Source organism: Haemaphysalis longicornis, unplaced genomic scaffold (genome assembly GCF_048455015.1).
Source record: "Haemaphysalis longicornis isolate Haplotype H1 unplaced genomic scaffold, Haemaphysalis longicornis Haplotype H1 scaffold_7, whole genome shotgun sequence".
Lineage (NCBI taxonomy): Eukaryota > Metazoa > Arthropoda > Arachnida > Ixodida > Ixodidae > Haemaphysalis > Haemaphysalis longicornis.
In genome coordinates this window covers 84,221,849-84,241,485 of record NW_027526422.1, presented here as the reverse complement: position 1 = coordinate 84,241,485, position 19,637 = coordinate 84,221,849, and the positions used below count along the sequence as shown (strand labels likewise).

The 19,637-nt window shown below is 47.8% G+C and overlaps 1 protein-coding gene across 1 annotated transcript in view; it reads left to right on the top strand.

The window, feature by feature from the left end:
- Nucleotides 1–1,478: 1,478 nt before the first annotated feature.
- The window catches only part of LOC144146022 (calpain-A-like), a 43,944-nt gene continuing 25,785 nt past the window's right edge, over nt 1,479–19,637 (top strand). The window contains exons 1-4 of the mRNA XM_077677938.1: nt 1,479–1,695; nt 7,548–7,727; nt 11,365–11,434; nt 19,244–19,505. Coding sequence (XP_077534064.1) covers nt 1,657–1,695; nt 7,548–7,727; nt 11,365–11,434; nt 19,244–19,505 — 551 coding nt within the window. The 5' untranslated portion in view covers nt 1,479–1,656. The remainder of the gene's footprint in view (nt 1,696–7,547; nt 7,728–11,364; nt 11,435–19,243; nt 19,506–19,637) is intronic.

The window sequence follows — 19,637 nt, the reverse complement described above, 5'->3', positions numbered from 1 at the left end:
ACACACAGCCGCCTTGCCAACCGGAAGCACGTGACCGAAATTGAAAGCCAATCAGAAACGACTTCCGGGGAATTCACAGTTTACGGGGAATTCACGGCGTAGAGAATTGGGCCCTTATTCGTGACTTCGCCATGCTTTTCTTTTGCTTTGTTTTTTTGCGTACGCAAAACGTAAGCAATCAGTGATGTGCACACGTATAGCTCTGAAAAAAACACCGTGTAATTTGACGTTTAGCTTACAAACTATCAGATATTGCACACAAAAATTCACGCATCTCCATGAAGTGAATCATGACGAGTGGGCGAAGCAGTAAAGATCGTTCTTACCGTCAATCACCTGCGGAATTGCCTACTCGCGCATGTAAATGAGCCACAACGCGTGTGTACACTATATACAATTGCAATCCAACTCGATTCGATACAATTCAATTTAATCCAATCCAATTCAAATCCAATCCAATCCAATCCAATTTAATTCTCCTCGCGCATGCGCAACAGTGTGTACACGGACGCCAAGGGACAAGCCACAGACAAAAAGAAGTCCTGAGGTGCTTCGCCCCAAAAAGATATAGGAACACTTGCTGCGTATTCCAAAAATTAAGGCGGCAGCTGAGGCCGGCAAAGAAAACAGGTTTCTTACGGCTAAATTTGGCGCCAACACCACAAGGCGATCAAGTAGCGTTGATACAAATGCGAGCGAAAGGCGTGTGCTCAGCTAAGGAACATCACACAATCTTTTTATGTATCTATTTATTCTTTTCAATCCATTTTAGTAACGTATAAGCTTGGGCTGTTCCGACAATTTAGTAGGGTAGTTGAACTGTGTTTGGTAGATCACTGTGTCTGGTAGATCACTGTAATTAGAGTCAGTCGTCTTACCCACTCGGCCACGACTCTGAGTTAGTACCCGAAAGTCAAACGGCTTACTCACTAGGCTATGACTGTGGGGACTGTGACTGCTCGACACAACCCGCGACAGGGTTCTCGTTGCACCTGCGGGCGTCTTCTCCGACCTTCCATCACGCGAGGAGGAGAATGAGGAGCGAGGCACTTGTGAGGACAGCCGCCTGTAACCCCACTTTTCCTCCGAATATCGTGAAAACAGTTCCCTCAATTAACCGACGTAGACCCACGCAAAACCTGACAACACTTGCACCATTGAGAGAGAGAGGGATGACACGTGTACGGCTAAGAGAGCAATATTAGTAGAAATGCTATAGTGCACACGATAACGCAACCACCCCATTCCCAACCAAGGCGATGTCTACGACCACCTTTTCACCACAGAACGACAAACGGTTGCGCGTGCCTTCGTTCTCGTTCGCTGTTAGTTCCGAGATAACGCAAATGACCGAGTTTGCGCAAATCCTTGCAGCTTTAACTGGCCGGTGAACTTGGGAGAGCGGGTACCATACCCTTCAACTCTCGCATTGTGTTACTTGCATGCATTTGATTAAAGCAGTAGTCAGCCAGCCCTACTCTTCTCTCCCTTGATCTTTCTTTTCATTTCCCTTTTTCTTTTTTCTCGTTTGCGTTTTGGCTATAGCGCCACTTAGCAGATAGCATCTAGGCGAACATCTCGGACGCTTCTTCGCCCCTGGATCGGTCAACGGACGAACGTGCGAAAGACTCTTCGAGCAGCCTTTATACTGACGCTATGTCTGGCCGCCGCAACCAAGGTGCAATGGTCTACAAGGTAAAGTGCTCCTCTTACTGAGCGGGTCTGAAGTATCAGCGTCTACAGTTACTTTTTGCACTGCGAAGGCGGGAAATTTAAATTGCATGGGGTGGCAGCGGTAAGCGGATAACGGCGGTACAGCCCATAATGGCGAATCACTGCTCTGCACTTCCGACAGCTTTCACATTGAGTGGAACGGCTTTAATTTTTTAGCCATGACAAAATAGTGGTTCCGCCTTGGGCGGCAAACGTAGTCTACAAATATATGCAATAGATGCCCGATATCGTCTGTTACCTTTTAGGGCGCAGCTTTTTGTCGTCCGTTCGTGGGCTCATGCACATCACCGTTGTCATGATCGAGCGAACGATGGCTGGACCGACGAGAAAAGGACAACGCGAACGATGAAAGAAAGCAAAGGAGGAGAGTCGCGAAATCGAGAGGGGAGGTCGGTTCTCCGTTGCAGCGCGAGCCAGCGCTCTCCGAAAGTGTGCGGGGGGGATTGGGGAGGGGAGGGGGCAGTATGCTGTGCCCGCACGAGGCGCTCGACGGCGCGACACTTGGCGAAAACGTGAGGGGGGTGTGCGCGTTACTATGTTGTGCATTCCCTTAAGACGCAGTTCGCGGTCCCTTCCTGAGACGCACTTTGCGCCGCCGATGCAGAGGCTCATCATCGCTGCTGTCGAGAGAACCCGCAAGTCAGTGCCGCCTCAGCGCACTGCTGCAGCGCCCAAATATCGCATTAGGGAGCACCGTAATCGCCAGCCAATTTTTCTCTGTGCCGGTAGTTTTTAGCGCCACATATATGACAAAGGTGGGCGAGAATTCGCGCTGTAAGTCGCGAGGTTTATGTAAACGTATAAAATCTGCTCAGCCAAGTTACAAAGGCGGTGCTGCACTGTATATTTCATCATCCAACTAGTGTACAGCCGCCCAATTTTTTACCAATATCACCGGAGCGTCGACCGTTCGGTCGATCAGGGCCGCGTGATGGAGTGATACGGCAAACTCGGCGAGAGTAGCCGCATGCGCACTAAGCAGAGGCCGCTGCTGTCGTCGTCTGCTAGGATGTTCCAAGAGCAGAAGACCGCCCCCGATTTTTGTTATTCGCTTAGCCGCTTAGCACACTGCGTATCCATACTCCAAATATTTCTTCAAGGCTAGAGCAGTTATCAGCGTTGCCGAACGAACCTTGCGCTGAACGAACCTTGCGTTCGGCAACGCTGATAACTGTTTTCAGTTGGCGCAACGTGCCTGGTTTTGAAGAAAAGTTTTGAGTATGACAGGCAGTGTGATAAGCGAATAACAAAAATCGGGGGTAGCCCTCTGCTCTTGGAACAGCCTAACCCATGATGGCAGCAACGGCCTTTGCTTAGTGCATATGCGGCTACTCTCGCCGAATTTGCCGTATCACTCCATCCCGCGGCGCTGATCGACCGAACGTCGACGCTCCCGTGCTATTGGTGAAAAATTGAGCGGGTGTACTATTTTGAAACGGGCTGTTTAGTGGGCAATGCTCTCCTGCAGCTTTTCGTACAAATAGGGAGGCATTGGAAGAACTGGAGCCGCATGCCCATTAGTCTGAGCTCGATTTCCTAAGGTGTACGCGCCGTTTTTTATGCCCGAAGCACAACCGCTTTCAGCGGCACGTTTTCGCAGCCAATTTCACAGGGACAGTTAGTTGGCTCTTGGTGCATCTGCGCGTTTGCGAGTGTTATTGCGAGTGTTAACATTCAGCTCCTAATCTGGAGACCCGGGTTCAATTCGCACACGAACGCAAGCGTGTTCCTTACTTCCTCTTTAGGGGTTGAGAGTTTTGGGGCACGGACATGAAAAATGTACGGGAGCGTAGCTTGTAACATCGCTGTAAAATCGGCGCACTCGGTACGTACACGCTACGCCGCAGATGTGAATGCTCAGGGAATGCCGCAAAGCCAATGCCCTGAGTGGAAGCGCGGCTACCGGAAGCAAGAAAATGTGTCCGTCGCCTACTACTCAAGAAGAGAGGGAGATAACATTTTCATTGAGCTTTATGTGGCTCAGGGGGCGGTCGTGGCCGCTGGCTTGTGGCGGCTGGCGACATCGGCAGCTCTGGTGGCCAAGGAGGTTTGCACCTGTAGGTCTGAGCTCCCCAGCGCCTCCATCCACTGCTTATCAGGGAAAATTAGGGGAAAGGGATCTTTAGGACACCCCCAAAAGATGTGGGGAAGGGTGGCGAGGGCTCCACGTGCAGGGCATTCTGGGGAAGCGTATAATGAAGGGTGGATTCGGTGGAGTATAGCGGGATTAGGGAACGTGTTCGTCTGAAGGAGACGCCACGTGTGTTCTTAGGGATCAGTAAGGTTGACGTGAGCCGGAGGGTACCTACGGCGGTCAAGGCAGTAATTAATGTTACGGTTATTTCTTTGTACGTAAGGAGTCTATCTCTGGCGGATCTGGCCCCGTGATAGGGTTCTAGGCTTGCCCCGGCTCGGATTGTGAGCCCTCGAGCCGTATTGTGGGCAGCCTCATTACCCGCCAGGCCAGCGTGCGCCGGAGTCCAGACAATTTCTACCGGGGAGTCGGGTGGGGCGTCTGAAAATTTCGGATGCCTGTGGCCAAGCGTGGCCGTTGGCGAAATTTTTAACGGCCGCTTTAGAATCGGAGATTACTGTCGAGGGGGTCAGCCTTTGGGAGAGGGCTAAAGCTATTGCCGCCTCTTCCGCTGTAGCGGGATGGGAAGTACTTAAGGTTAGGGCGTCAAGAGGGGGAGTATCAGGGTCGTTAATAACTGCAATGGCGAATGTGGCGCGGTGCCTGTATTCTGCAGCATCCACATAGACCACGTCGGATCGAGCGGGGAGTCGTTTTTGGAGAGCACGTGCTCTCTGTTCCCTGCGGCTCGCATGGTGTATGGGATGCATGTTGCGGGGTATTGGTTTAATTACAAGCTTTGAATGGGTTTAAGAAGGGAGGGGAATATTAGCCTCAGGGCAGTCAATATGACCTGTACCTAGCCGCCTGAGAATATTATTTCCAGTAGGATCCTCACGCGCGCAACGTTGGCCTTGGCAACAGACGCCATGCCTCCAGGGTGCGCGGAAGTGCCTCTTTTTGTAGCGGGTTCACGTGGCCCCAAAAATTGTTTCCCCGCCTGAGCATATCTCGGGGTAAAAGCTATCGCGCGTTTGAAACCGCTGCAACCATGAACTTTTGGCGCTGCTCATAGTTTTATTCGTCCTGCAATGCCCGTCCGCTGTAGAACACGGGCTTCTAGGAAATTGAAAATGGCTGTTCTCCGCTTAGACAAATGTTTACGGCGGAGAAAAAAAAATAGAACTAAGGAAGCAGAGTGATGACACGGACAAGCGCTCTTCGTCCTTCGTTCTATTTGTTTCGCGCTGCAAACATTTGTTCTATTGGCTAAACTTTCACTTTAATCTTTTACTCGCGTTCTACGACAGGCGTACGAAAAAGGTTATACGAGATTTGACCGCCGATAAAGATACTCTCTGTGTACTAGAAGTTTCTAATTTATAAATTACTTAATTGCTTCAGGAGCCGTGCGGGCCTTACATAAGGGGGATGACGTACAGTAATCATAGACAAGAGCGATCTTTTTAACAAAGCAAACATGAACGGGGTAACAGGAAAATCAATCGCTCATCAAAAATGGAGCAATACCTACTGGAAATATAAAAGTACATAAAAAAAGCTGCTAGCACTTATTGTGTATACAGCAGGAAATGTTGACGATTGGTAACATTGTTTATCAGTTTCAGGGAAAGCAAGTAAAACGGGTCGGACAGTTGATTGGTGCGAGTTGGCGGCAATGCCAGTCGACAGATGATTCCACTCACTTATTAATGACAAAACCAGGGTTAATATTAGTACTTGTTTGTAAGAGAAAATATAGGTTTTGTCATATCGTCGCTGTCGTCGATGCGTGTGAAAATGTGCAAAGCAGGCGAATGAATGTACGAAGCAGTGTGAATGTGTAGAATCGGGAATCGCTGTGGTATAACCTGTGGAAAAATGAAAGGTAGAAAGATTCTCTGCTCATGGCAAATGGTCAGAGATTTAGACACTATAACAGATGATGCATTTTCGTAACGACAATAGGACGACAAAATAAACCTCGCAGCTTTGTCTTGGGCAGATTCAAGCATATCGATAAGGGCCACCGTTTCTCAATCAAATAAACATTCATTGAAAACTCAGCACACTTGAAATTAGAAAGACAAGGAGAGAATAAGCGTTTGTTGGTGAGCGTAATTGTTGACATCAGGGCACTCGCCTGGTGGGGGGCATCCTATTCCGGAACACCCAGGCTGCGACTTGCCGCCCAGACCAGCTTTATCAAGTCTTGCTGGTGTCCAAGGTCCGGACCAGTAAGAAGGACCATCCACTGCTCATAAGAGGGGGATAGGATAAGGGGAAGGTTTGGAGTTTGTTGGCACTACAATACATGCTGGTGCAGGGAGCCGGGCGTGGGACAGAAATTGCAAAGGGAGGGATACTGAGTAGGGTAGATAGCAGGAATTTGTCTGTAATCGGTGATGAGTGGTGCCTTCTTGTCTAACCGACGATGAGGTGGCAGGAATTTTCTTCCGCCAAGCCTATAATCTACCAGGACGTCTGAATAGCCAGGAAGTGGGTCCGGTTTGATGGCGGCGAGATCGCTCCATTTCGGGTAACAGCTCAGAGTGTGCACACGTACTCTACGCGCGTGCAGCGGCGTGAGCCGCCTCATTATCGTCCAGGGATTTATGTCCAGGAACCCGAACGACGTGCCTGTCAGGTAGCTCTTCAATGGTTTTGAGAATGTTTAGTGCTGGTGTAGAGATGCGCCCGCGCTGATAACTTCAACATGCCGCTTGCGAGTCAGTATTGCGACGAAGTCCTTGCTGGTCGTGGCAGCCAGAGCAATCGCAACTTCCTCCTTAGCTTCGGTTGAGATTGTGCGTACAGTTTTATGATGTTTGGATTTTTACGGCGCAAGGCCGACTGAGGGCAAAGTGCGCCAAAGGATAGTTAGTTCATTCGAGGGATAAGACTACTAAAACATTTCAGTAAAAGTAAACGTAAAATCAAACAGAAGTCATTGAAGATGACTGGTGTAAAGGGCCAGGTTGTCATGATGCATGATAAGATGTAAAAATTGATGTAAAAATGAGATGTAAAACTTTGGCATCACTAAGAAACTCAAAAACACGCTTGATGGAAAACATGGGCTAATCTCCTAAAAAGCATGGTGTGTGTAGTGGGATGTGTTGTCTGTATGGTTGTGGGAAGTGTTTGCGTCGTGTTGTGTCAAGTGCCTTGCATTGGATGTGTGTGTGCATTACCGATAGGCCCTCTCCAACACCCGCTGCCCATTGGTCTATGGCGTACAGTCATAGCTGTCATTTCCGGACTTGCCGCGCGAACAACACAGACTTGTTTTGGTTGATTTGGATATACGGCTGCGTTGCTGCATCCTGGGGCCAAACTCTATGAAACGAGAGGCCGTCGTTTTGAAACGACGCGGTAGCGCCATGCAGATGCATGTGTTCTCGGGTTGGGATACCGCTTTGAGGGCCGGAGATAGAGCAAGAACCCCTGAGGGGAGCACTGCAACAAAAGCGAAAAGCGGCACGCAGCACTGAGTGTCGCTTTTACGGTGCTGCGCGTAGCCTTGCGTCCTTGCCACAGTGCTCCCCTCAGGGGTTGTCGTTCTGTCATTCGCTCTGTCATCTGCATGGCGCTACCGCGTCGTCTCAAAACGACAGCCTCTCTCCCCCTGTCGGTACAGAAAGGACACCTTCGATTTTTTTGAAACCGTGAAAACTCCGGACGCTACTTTGGTCGTTCTCTGTACACGCAAGCCAATTGACAACAGGCTCGGGGGTAGTTTGGGCAGCGCTTCTCAGGTACCAGGAGTCGTCGCGGCAGCTCTCAGGACTACCGGGACCTGCTGCAGCAGTGCCTGGAGCGCGGACAGCTCTTCCGGGACCCCGAGTTTCCCTGCACGCAGGAGAGCGTCTTTGGACAGAAGCGTCCTCGTTTCGACGTCGTCTGGAAGAGACCGTTCGTAAGCCACCCTGAGCACTCCGCTGTGCCTCTGTTCAATGGCAAAATGAGAGACATGCAGATATTTTAATTCGCTATGAATGCCTTCGTTTCAGGCCAGACAATTCAGTAACGGGAGAAAATAACAAAGTAGATGTTGTTGCTATGACGTGTTATGCGAATTCATTTATTTGCTATCCGATTGAACAATCAGCTGAAGTGCGCAATTTTTTTGTGCATGATGCAAATAATTTTGAAGTACACCTCATACTTTAGGTGTGTTTTGTGATTCTGATTTTCTTAGCAGTAGAGGACTCTGGCAGTATCAATGCTGGTTCTACTGCACTTACCTCAAAATATATTGTACAATGTTTGGCGGCTGAGTTAAATCTCAAGAAGTGCGAAGTTTCGCAGTTGTGCAATTAGTAGCTATTGCTTGGAGAGGTTTTAAACGATTTTGTGCGCTTTGCATTTAAACTACGTGTGATCAACAGAGAACGGCCCGCCCAGGAAGGGAACTCACAATGCGAAAAAATAATGTTTTGATGGCTAATACCAGAATGCTCATACAGAATTTCGTTTTTATTTTTTATTCGTTTACAGTATATGCAGCACCGATAAGGATTTACAGCAGGGGGTATACACAAAACATGAATACAATTCGTCACATGGGGAAAAAAGACAAGAAGGGGTCTGACACAAATCTGCACAATAGCGTGTCAAATGTACAAGCAATTTCATCGTCGGAAAAAAACTTACAAGTGTGACAAAAACGTGTGGAACAGAGCGTCAGATGTGCGGTCAAACATATTACTTGGTAGCTTATTCCATTCACCTATGAAGGGGGGGGGGGGGGGGGGGGATAACCCTTGTAAACATTAGCACGGCAGTTAATTTCGCAATTTTCCATTCATGATCGCGTCGCCGAGATGCAAAATACGGGGGTAGTAAGAAAATCTTAGACCCGCCGCGGTGGCTCAGTGGCTAAGGCGTTGCGCTTCTGAGCACGAGGTCGCGGGCTCGATTCCCGGCCGCGGCAGCCGCTTTTCTGATGGAGTCGAAGAGCAAAAACGCCAGTGTGTACGAGATTTCGGAGCACGTTAAAGATCCCCAGGTGGTCAAAATTAATCCGGAGCCCTCCACTACGGCGCTCCTCATCGCCTGCGTTGCGTGGGCGCGTTAAGCCCCACAATCAATCAAGAAAATCTTAGGATAAATGCCAGTTTGTTTTTAATTAATAAATACGGTAGTTCAAGTTTGTGGTGCAACCTACCTTTGCTTAGTGGTTCCCACCCCAACTCTGCTTTAGGTGATGTAATGGTAGTGTTAAAACTAGTTTTTACTTACAAATCGGGCAGCGCGGTTTCCGACGCGCTCTAACAGTGCACATAGATTATCAAATTCTGGGCCCCAAATGGTGCAGGCGTACTCTACAATGGATCTTACGTTGGCGAAATATAAAAGTTCCTTAACTTTTAAAGGCGCTTCACTGAAGTTACGTTTTTAAAAAATCAGCATGCGGGAAGCTGAAAAGGAAACGTGTTCAACCTGACGTTTCCAGGTTAGGTTAGATGAAAAATAGACGCCAAGATATTTATAATCCGACACTGTTTCGATAGACATACTTTCCAGAGTATATTTTGATAAAATAGGGCTGCGGCGGCGTGTGAAGGACACTTGCTGACATTTCGCAACATTTAGTCATTTCCCATTTTGCACACCACGTTTGAATATGCTTAAGATCACGTTGAAGATATGGCGTGACATCCGGGCTTTTGATACCATGATAAATAACGTAATCATTTGCGTAAAGGCGCACTTTGCCGGTGAAATTACTTGCAATATTGCCAACATATATAAGGAAAAGTAAGGGTCCGAAAACAGACCCCTGCGGAACACCAGAACTAACATTCACAGCCCCTGACTGACAGCTGTTTATCAAGACACATTGGGCGCGATTATGTAAATAATCTGTAATCCACTGAACTAAGTCATGATGTAGGCCAAGAAAAGACAACTGATGGAGTATCATCGTGTGCGGAACGGAATCACACTTTTTTTGAAATCTAAAAATACGCAGTCTGTGTTTCTTGAGGTCAAATCTTCGAAAAAATATCATGGCTAAATTCTTTTGATTGCGTTGTGCTGGAGAAACCCGCTCGAAAGCCGCGTTGGCAATTTTGAAAATATCTGTTATATTCCAGGTGTTTTATTATGGCGCTATATATTGATTGATTGTGGGGTTTAACGCGCCGACGCAACGCAGGCGATGAGGCGCTATATATTATATGTACAAATATTTTACTGCCGACACTAATGAGAGAGATGGGCCTATAGTTCTCAGGTTGCTTTTCGGGCCACTTTTCTGAATGGGAGCGATGTTTGCGGTCTTCCAATCCTCAGGCAAGTCACCGGCATCGAGGGACTTGGTAAAAAAGTTAACAAAAAAGTGAGCAATGGTGTCGCATGAAGGACGTAAGTGGGTGCATGCCATCAGGCCCACCAGCAGAATTAACTTTAACGTTCTGTAGTAGTTTGAGTGCAGTGCACCATTATAGGTAACAATGACGAGATTCATTCGTTCATTGATTTGTTCTGAAACAGTCGGAGCGTTTCCACAATAAGTTGGCGAGAAAACACATTGAAATTAATGATTGAAACAACTAGCTTTTTCTTGATCATCGAAAACTATTGTGCCGTTAATGTGAAGGCTGGGTATACTAATGGTGAATAGATGACACGTACCGAAGTTGTGAAATTCCAGCTTCCGCTCCACACTTTTAAATATCTACATTATTGATTGATTGGTTATGGGGTTGTAACGCGCCGACGCTTCACAGGCGATGAGGCGCGCCGTAGTGGAGGGCTTTGGATTAATTTTGACCACCTGGGGATCTTTAACGTGCACCCAAATCTCGCACACACGGGCGTTTTTGCTTTTCGCCTCCATCGGAAAAGCGGCCGTCGCGGCCGGAAAAAATATCTACACCAGCTTTGGCGAAGAGTGTTACGTGAAACAGCGGTAACTCGCTTTATGGTGCAGTCGATTTGAAGAAAATCATGCCGCGTTTGTCCTCTAAGCGTCCTTTTCGCACTTGTTACCAGTTTCTGCTCATTCATCACTATAATTAACAAGTAATAAGAGTTTTAAAAACGAATGATATGATGCCCACTCAGTAGCAAACTTTGCAGAAAGGGCCATGAAGCGAGTTGTAGTTCACATCTCCAGATACAAATTACGCCCTGTCTGCGTGCTGCAATAAACTTACTACCCTACCAAGTTGAGATGCGCTAGCAAACTGGGCTAAATTACTCTTTAAAGCGACTGCAACTTGGTCGCTTCCACGCATTTGGTCCCCAATCCTGCTGGCGGCCCTCCGGTCTCCTTAGCAGTAGCCTAAAGCACCCTGGTACCCATACATTTCAATTTTGCCTCCATTATCTTATGTCGTTCTTTTGTTCCCTTATTAATCACGCCAGCAGGCTTAATTTACTAACTGAACCTCAGTCGATCAGTGATTAACAAGCCCGAGAATCCGCCTCACATCTCCTGGGCGTTCTTCCCAATACTTCCTTCTGAGCTTTTGCTGGAATGATGAAATCCCTCGCACGTCCCATTTTCTTTCCTCTTTTGTTCACTGGGGCGCACGCCCTGCCAGGAAATCACAGATGTCCCGGCGTTCGTGACGGAAGGATTCAGCCGTTTCGATGCTCAGCAAGGTTCTCTAGGTGAGTGGCGTCCGAAACTCTCCGTTAACCGTTACTGATGTTACTGGTACGTTACTTTTTGTAGAGAGAAATGTAGCAGCTTGGAAGATGCGACGAGATGCAAGATACTGCATTACTATCTGCTAAAGGCAACTGACATATGCTCTTTCACGTCTTATAATCTCGTGCTAAAATGTTTCGTGTCGCAGCTAGTCACCGTCCTGTGAATTCGTCTGAAAAAGACCGATAGAGAGCGCTCTCTAACTGTAGACTGGTTAGAAATCGCCATTTGTTGTACCATTTGTTGTACCGCTCATGCCGGCAGGCACCGTATTGTTTAGCAACGAGAGGGTTGCACCAAGAAAGGATAAAAAAAAAAGAAATGAAAGCCCTCATTTCTCTGAAGTTTGCCCTCGCAAAAGGCAGTAAAACCATGTGTTGGGAGAAAATGCATGTGAATTAAAGCTGGGACATATATTTCCCGATTCACTCCTGTATACGACACTGCAGAGAGAGAGAGAACTTCGTTGCTCATCTTTTATGAGCGCAACCACCCGAAAGGGTAAATGAAGTAATGTCGGCAGCCTGCAAGCACACCATCAGTATGAAGTCACGTTCCACTGACCTTTCAACATACAAAATATTTTGGAACCGCACAGCGAAATAGCTCGAAAATAAATGCCAAGAAACGTCTGTCTAAGTAAGAATTGGTGCATATGGCGCAAACGCTTTTTCCAGTCACTCTTCTCCACAGGTACACCTCGACGTATCCAACGTGCCTGTTTGTTGTATTGACAGCTGTACACAATGCTGGCTACAACTCTTACACTCCCCCGCACAGGGCACCTTGAGTAATCTTGGTGACGGTGCGTGGCTACACCGCGTACCCCGAGCTCCCATACTTAAGCTGTTACCTACCGTGGCGAGAAGTTTAAAGGTGAAGGGTTAGAAGCTGCGAACGGTGGCCGTCGGAGTCTTGGTCAAGTTCCGGCGGACGGGCTGGGCTCCCTGTCTGTTTATCAGGCAGGGGGATCCGGGACCTTGCTGAGCATGAGGGTAACTTCAGTGGACTTAATACCCCCTACCCTCGTTCATACTATGCTGTATGGTATTTTTCTAATCTCCCTTTTCAAATGATCGGGCCCCGAAAAGGGCCCGCACCGAAGCAATCTTCACAAACCCGGACAACTTTCCCCGTTTCTTGGTCATGCAGACCGTCTACAAAGCCACCGTACTAGTACACACTTCGAAATCTGTTTTCCTAATCGCCAACTTTATTGAAAGTGTGGTCGGGAAAAACTATGACGCAAAGAAACTTGCATCGATCTGTTGACATGCTCATTGAAGTTAGAAGTAAGGAACAGTCTACTAACCTTCCCGAGCAAACAACCACAGGTGACCTACAAATAACTAACACCTGACCGAACCCTCAACAGCTGCCAAGGTGTCATCTCAAACTGAACTGATAAATGAAACCGAAGCGGATATCCTTGAAGGCTTGCGCGAGCAAGGCGTGACTGCGGTAACACGCATCACAATACGGCGGAATGGAAATGAAATCGAAACTAAACATATCATTCTGACTCCTGATCGCAGTACGCTCCCAGAATCAGACAAAGCAGGCTTCCTCCATTGTCAGATAAGACAGTACATCCCAAACCCGCGGCTTTGCTTCAAATGTCAAAGGTACGGGCCTAGTATCAACAACTGCCGAGGGCAATAGACTTGTGCGAAATGTTCAAAGCATGACCACCAGACATCCAAGTGCAGCACCACGCAATTCAGGTGTTGTCACTATGATGGGCCCCACGCTGCGTATTCCCGGTCCTGTGAAAAATTCAAACATGAGAAAGAAATTATCAACATGAACGTTACTCAAAACTTGTATCCTGAAGCTCGGAAACGGCATTCAATGCTTCACTCAGGAAGCTACGCTGACGTTGCTCGCCGGGGGGCGGGTCGGCATCAGGTTTCGGTGGCGACCCAGTGCAGTAACGCTGATCTGGTCCCATCCACGTCCTCCACTGGGCTGGCTTTAGCAGCCCATGACGTTGCCCCACAGCCTATGGACTCCACAGCAGCTGAGGTGCTAAAGAACGCCGTTGGTGGAGATGGCTTGCCTTCTGTTCCTACTGCGCTGGTCCCCGTGGACATAGTAAGCATGGAATTGGAGGACTGTGCCTCAACTTCCACACCCACACTACCGCTGCAGCTTCCACTGGCACGCGCGGCAAATATGATTGGCCCCCTCAAAGGTGCCCGGCAAAGGGAGAGACAGAGAGAGAATAACTTTATTTCTGACGAGGCTCAATCCTAGCGAGTGTCCCTCAGGTGAGGGAGGCGCGCCAGGTAATCCTGAGCCCTAGTGGCGGTCAGGAGCTGTAGCTCGGGCGAGGAGCTCCCGGTCACCTCCAGCCAGGTAGTGGGAGGGTTGGGTAAACAGAGCGGGGGTAAAGATGGGCATTCCCAAATGGCGTGTGGCGTGGTATCTCGAGCGCCACATGCCGGGCAGTTTGGGCGGGGATATAATGTGGGATAGATGTGGTGGAGGACGTGTCTGGTGGGGAAGGAATGGGTCTGTAATTGTCGGCAAAGGGAGCCAGAACCGGCATCTACCCCTTTGCCACCAGAAGAAGAAACGGACGTAAAGCCCAAGTCAGCTCGGTCAGCTTTTCAGCCAAACGAGAAGCGTGGCAACATGGGCCGTGGAAAGAAACCAGCTCCACGTATACATATCACTGGCCCTAGCAAAGGCTCAGGGACCTAGATAAAACCACTGACACGAGCACACACGTATTTGCTGTATTTTATCTTTAAACACCTATGACAATACAAAGCATTACACAATAGAACTGCAGGGGCCTAATGAAAAACTTAGATGATATATATGAAATTCTTTATAAAAACCAATCAGCGATCCTCTGTCTTCAGGAAACACACTTAAATTCAAAACAAATTTTACAAATCGCTACTCGATATGCTGGAAAGATGGGGATATCTATTCTCACACGTCTGCTGGTGTAGCAATAATCGTATAACAGTCTATTCCCAGCCAATTTGTTCCTTTGACAACACCCCTTGAAGTGGTTGCTGTATGGGTAATAATCTCCAACAGATTAGTATGGTTCAATATATATTCCCCCGATTTTCGCCTATCGAGTTCTGAATTCGAATGTTTGGTAAATCAGCTACCAGACCAATTCATAATGGGGGGTGACTTTAACGCCCATAGTAAACTTTGGGCCGGGCTCTGAACGCGAAGACGCCCGGGGCCGCCTAATTGAGAGATTTTTACTCTCGTCTGGAGCCTGTCTCTTTAATGAAAAGAACCCAACGTACTATGGCACGACATACAACACCAATCACACATTGATTTAAAAAATGGTTTGGCCGTTCTTTTCCCTTTCTTCGAGTGGAACGTGGGCTACAACCCCTATGGGAACGACCACTTCTCTGTCACCCTGAAGGGCCTAGATAAGCTCCCCCACAGTTCCATGCACCATAAAAGGTTTAAAGAAACTCGCGCAGAGAGGGTGGCTTTCACGCAAAATTCACAACTATCCTACACATCCATACAACACTTACAGATCGACGGAGCTTGTAGCATCTTTACCACGCACATTTCGGATGCTGCTAGGAGTTCTATCCCTCAGACCTCTGGCAATCTACACAACCCCAGGAGGCCTTGAAGGAATGAAGAGTGTCGAGATGCACGTAAAGCACAAAACAAGGCCTGGAGTAACCTTCGCAAGTACCCAACTGCACAGAACCTCATTGCTTTTAACCGTGCCAAGGCAGTTGGAAAGCGTATTCTCTGAGAGGAAAAAACAGACAGCTGGAGGGCTTTTGTATCTTCAATTAATTCTTGCACACACAAGCAAAGCCTGGAACCGAATAAGAAAATTAAAAGGACACAAAACAAACCACTTACCCCCTGTGAGCACCACTGGTGGCCCATTAGATCAGCGGAAACACACTGGCTAAACACCTTGAACTTGTATCAAGCTCTTCACACTACAGACACATTTATTAGGTATAAAACGTATCGAGCGCAAGTCTATTAGGGACATAAAGTAATCGTCGCAAGACTCTTACAACTGTCCATTTTCCCTCCTTGAGCTGAAAGTTGACTTGGCGACGTGTAAGTCATCAGCACCGGGTGCAGACAAGATCACATATACAATGATTCAACACCTGCATGTACACACCCTCGAAACCCTCCTGTTTTTATTTAATAAGATATGGTGTGCTGGATGTTTCCAAAGGGCTTGGAAGGCAGCAATTGTGGTGCCGTTACTAAAACAAGAGAAAGATGCCTCCTGTCCCACAAGCTACCGGCCAATAGCGCTAACCAGCTGTGTAAGTAAGCTGTTCAAAAAATGGCAGCATCTCCACTCCGTGGATGATGGCGGGGGTGCGGAGTACGGGGACTCGAAATGACATCCAAGTTGCGCCCCGAGTGACATCCGATTTGCTCCCCGACCGTCATTAGATTTGAGCCGTGAGTTGCATCTTGATTATTCCCTAAATGAAACTGAAACTCACGGCTCAAATCGAATTCCGCTTGATTTTCGCTTGATGGTGGTGTGCGCACTGATGGAAGCGGACGGACATTGAGAGGTACTAAGGTACTCCGCACCGTTACAGGCGACGGAGTAAGCCGTTTTACTCTCGGGTACTAACTCACGATCGTATCCCAATGGGTAAGACTACTGTCACTAACTCTGTCTGGTCTACCAAACACAGGCTCGAATCCTGTCGGTGCCTGTGTGATTTTTCGCAATTGTAAATGCTATGCGCATGGACGCGGACGGACATTGTGCGCTCCTAAGGTATTCCGCCCCTAAAAACTGTAAATAAAGACGTGTACTTTTTAGAGTACCATGGTATTCTGGATAACTGCCACGCAGGCTTCAGGGCGGGAAGGTCTACGGCCGACCAGCTTGTGGCTTTGGAGTCGTACGTCAAAGATGATTTTATCTACAGGTACTGTATGTCTATTTTCTTCGACTTGGAAAAGGCTTACGATACTAGCTGCATGAAGATACGGCATCCTGCATGACCTCATAGGTTACGGTCTATCTGGAAACGCGCTCAACACTATAGAAAGCTACATGTCTAAACGAACTTTTCGCGTAAGTGTTGGAGCATCGCTTTCTAGAACACACATTCAAGGAGACGGGGTCCCGCCGAGTGGCGTGCTGAGCTGCCCACTTTCCTTCGTCAAAATAAACTCATTTCGAAAGGCACTGCCGCCCACTATTTTCTACTCTGTTTACGTTGACGATATTCAAATGAGCTATAAATCTTGTAATCTCTCAATCTATGAGCGGCAGTTACAATTGGGTGCTAACAAACTTGCAAAGTGGGCTGATGAAAATGGTTTAAAGGTGAATCCTGAAAAGAGCATTCGTGTTTTGTTCTCCAGGCAGCGTGGCATAAGGCCAGATCGTAATATTCTGAATGGTGTGGTAATTCCAATTTGAAAAGAACATAAATTTCTCGGTGTTGTGCTAGATAAGTTAAAGTTTATTCCACACATAAAACGAAAAATTGTGTGCCAGGGCAATGAATATACTGAAAGTCTTGACCCACCAGTCATATGGAGCAGACAAAACGTGCCTTCTGCGTCTCTTCAGCAGCTTGGTGAGGTCACGCCTGGACTATGGCAGTGTAATATATGAATCCACCACTCAAACAGCCTTAAAAATGTTGGATTCAGTTCTGCACTCGGGGCTTCACCTTGCGTCCGGAGCCTTTCGTACAAGCCCCACCCAAAGCTTATACGCTGAGTGTGGCCAGTGGTGTTTAGACCACCAGCGTTCTTATACAGCATTCATGTATGCTCTCAAGGTGGCGTCATTGACTAATCATCCAAGTAATTCTATCATTACGAACACGTCGGCCAGCAATCTCTTCCTTAACCATCCATCCACCACCATGCAATTCGCCTTAATTGCGAATGGGCCCGCAGGCCCTGCGAGGGCCCGCAGGCCCGCAGGCCCTCGGCATCACTATGAACGACCTATACAAAACTGCTCCCACTGACCTTGTTGCCCATTGGGATGCACGGCCAGTGTCGTGTGATGTATCTTCTTAACTAATTAAGAAAAGAAACACACCGAAAGAGCTTATTTTACGGCATTTTCTACAGTTGCAAGTTGCAACACACGTACTCTCGTATGCCACATTTTACACAGGCGCTTCAAAATCCGTTTCCGCGGTCTCGTGCGCTGTACATGGCCCCACCTTCACTAGTACAAAGACACTGAACAGAAACTGCAGTATTTTCACAGCAGAAGAGCATGGGATTTTAATTGCGGTAGAACACATCATGGAAACAAACATACAACGTTCTGTTATCTTTACAGATTCTCTGCGTCGTGAGCGCATTACGCTTAGTAAAACCAAGTAAAAATCCTGTCTTAAAACGACTCATTAAAAAGATAACGTCAGCTTATGCTTCGGAAATGCTGCGTGCCGGTGCACAGCAGCATTTGTGGAAACGAAATTGCTGACCAATATGCTGCGGCGGCAGCTCTTCGCGCTGGCGCGCACGAACCTCTGGTGTCATACCCAGACATGCAACCTGCTGTATACGACATAGACTCCGGGAATGATGGCAGCAGGAATGGAACAAAGAATCGCATAACAAACTACACACAATAAAACCATACATGGGTAAATACGTCACTGATAAACACGATAGGTTCACAGAAGTGTCCATTTGCAGATTGCGAATAGGCCACACTCACGTCACACACGCATTTTTTTTTAATGCCGCACTCCCACCAGTTTGCGACAACTGTGTTGCACGGCTTTCCGTGCTCCACGTATTGAGTGCACATCCGTCAATGCTGCGAGAAAACGACACTTTCCTAAACTCTACACATACAACATTCCACTAAACCCTTCACTTTTCCTAGGAGATGAACCAATGTTCACTCACAAATGTATCCTAACGTACCTTGCGAATATCAATTTCTTGAAACTCATATCATACAGGACGTGACTTGAGACCGCCTCATTTTTGAGGGAGATCCTGATGCTTCTTTTGTGTACACAGGGAGCCCCGCTAGAGCATCACCCTCTGAGGCCCCAGACGATATCACGTCTCAGTCACAAACCTCTTTTATCCATCATTAAGAGCATCATCATGTTTTAGTCTATGGGTCGTCTACACCAATGTATACATTTTTTAGGCAATACCATACTCATCTCAAACATATTTCGTGCCTGAAACTGACATTGGAAGACCACCTAATACAGTCTGGCGCTCTTCGGTCGTAGATACCCTTGCGCCAATAAACACAAACAAAGCAACAAACAACATGTGGAGTCCTCCAAGACTTGGAGTCCTCCAAGACTTTTCTTACGAGACTTAGGGCCGTATTCTGAGTTCCTCCTTCACTCCATTTGCTCCCTCACTCGGTTGTGGGAGTGATTCTACAGTGCTTATGTATGGGGGAACTCGCTTTCAACGATCTCCTCCACTGGAGGCTCGAGCGGAGGAAAAGCTCAGAATACGGAGCTTACTCTCACAAGGCTTCACTGCAATACTTAAATCAGTGTGTGAAAGCACCTTTACAAAGACCCAGTCTCTGTATAATGGTGTTGACTGTCATCTGAAAACCTCTGCCTTTCCTCGTACTCGTGTGCTTCCACTGACCCACTCGTCAGCTTCTGCTTTGGTTGTCACTACCGCCGCAACCATGGACGTTTTCTTATGTTCACGACAAAATGGCGAAAACCATTTGGGTGCAATGAACGCATTTTTAATTATGTGCGCACGGGCATCACCCGTAAGGGAACTAACTCTCTCTTATTTAGGGAACTGCTGGGTCGTGGCTTCCATATCTTCGCTGACGCTGCACGAAGACCTCTTCAACAGCGTTGTGCCCCAAGGCCAAAGCTTCGCGGAAGGCGAGTACGCTGGCATCTTTCATTTTCGCCTGTGGAAGGCCAACCGGTGGATCGACGTCGTCGTCGATGATCGCCTGCCCTACAGCGAGGACCACGGTTGCCTGGTCTTCATGACTTCCAGCACTACCCACGAGTTCTGGAGCGCGCTGCTTGAAAAGGCCTACGCCAAGTGAGCCTGTGCAGTTTTTGTCATTTCGCCTGACAATGAACCTACTTATGGGAAGCCCTAAAAGAAGAAAAAAAAGCCAATACTTCTAGTTTTTTACTAAGAAGTAACAATACCAGAAGTGATAAAAGAAAA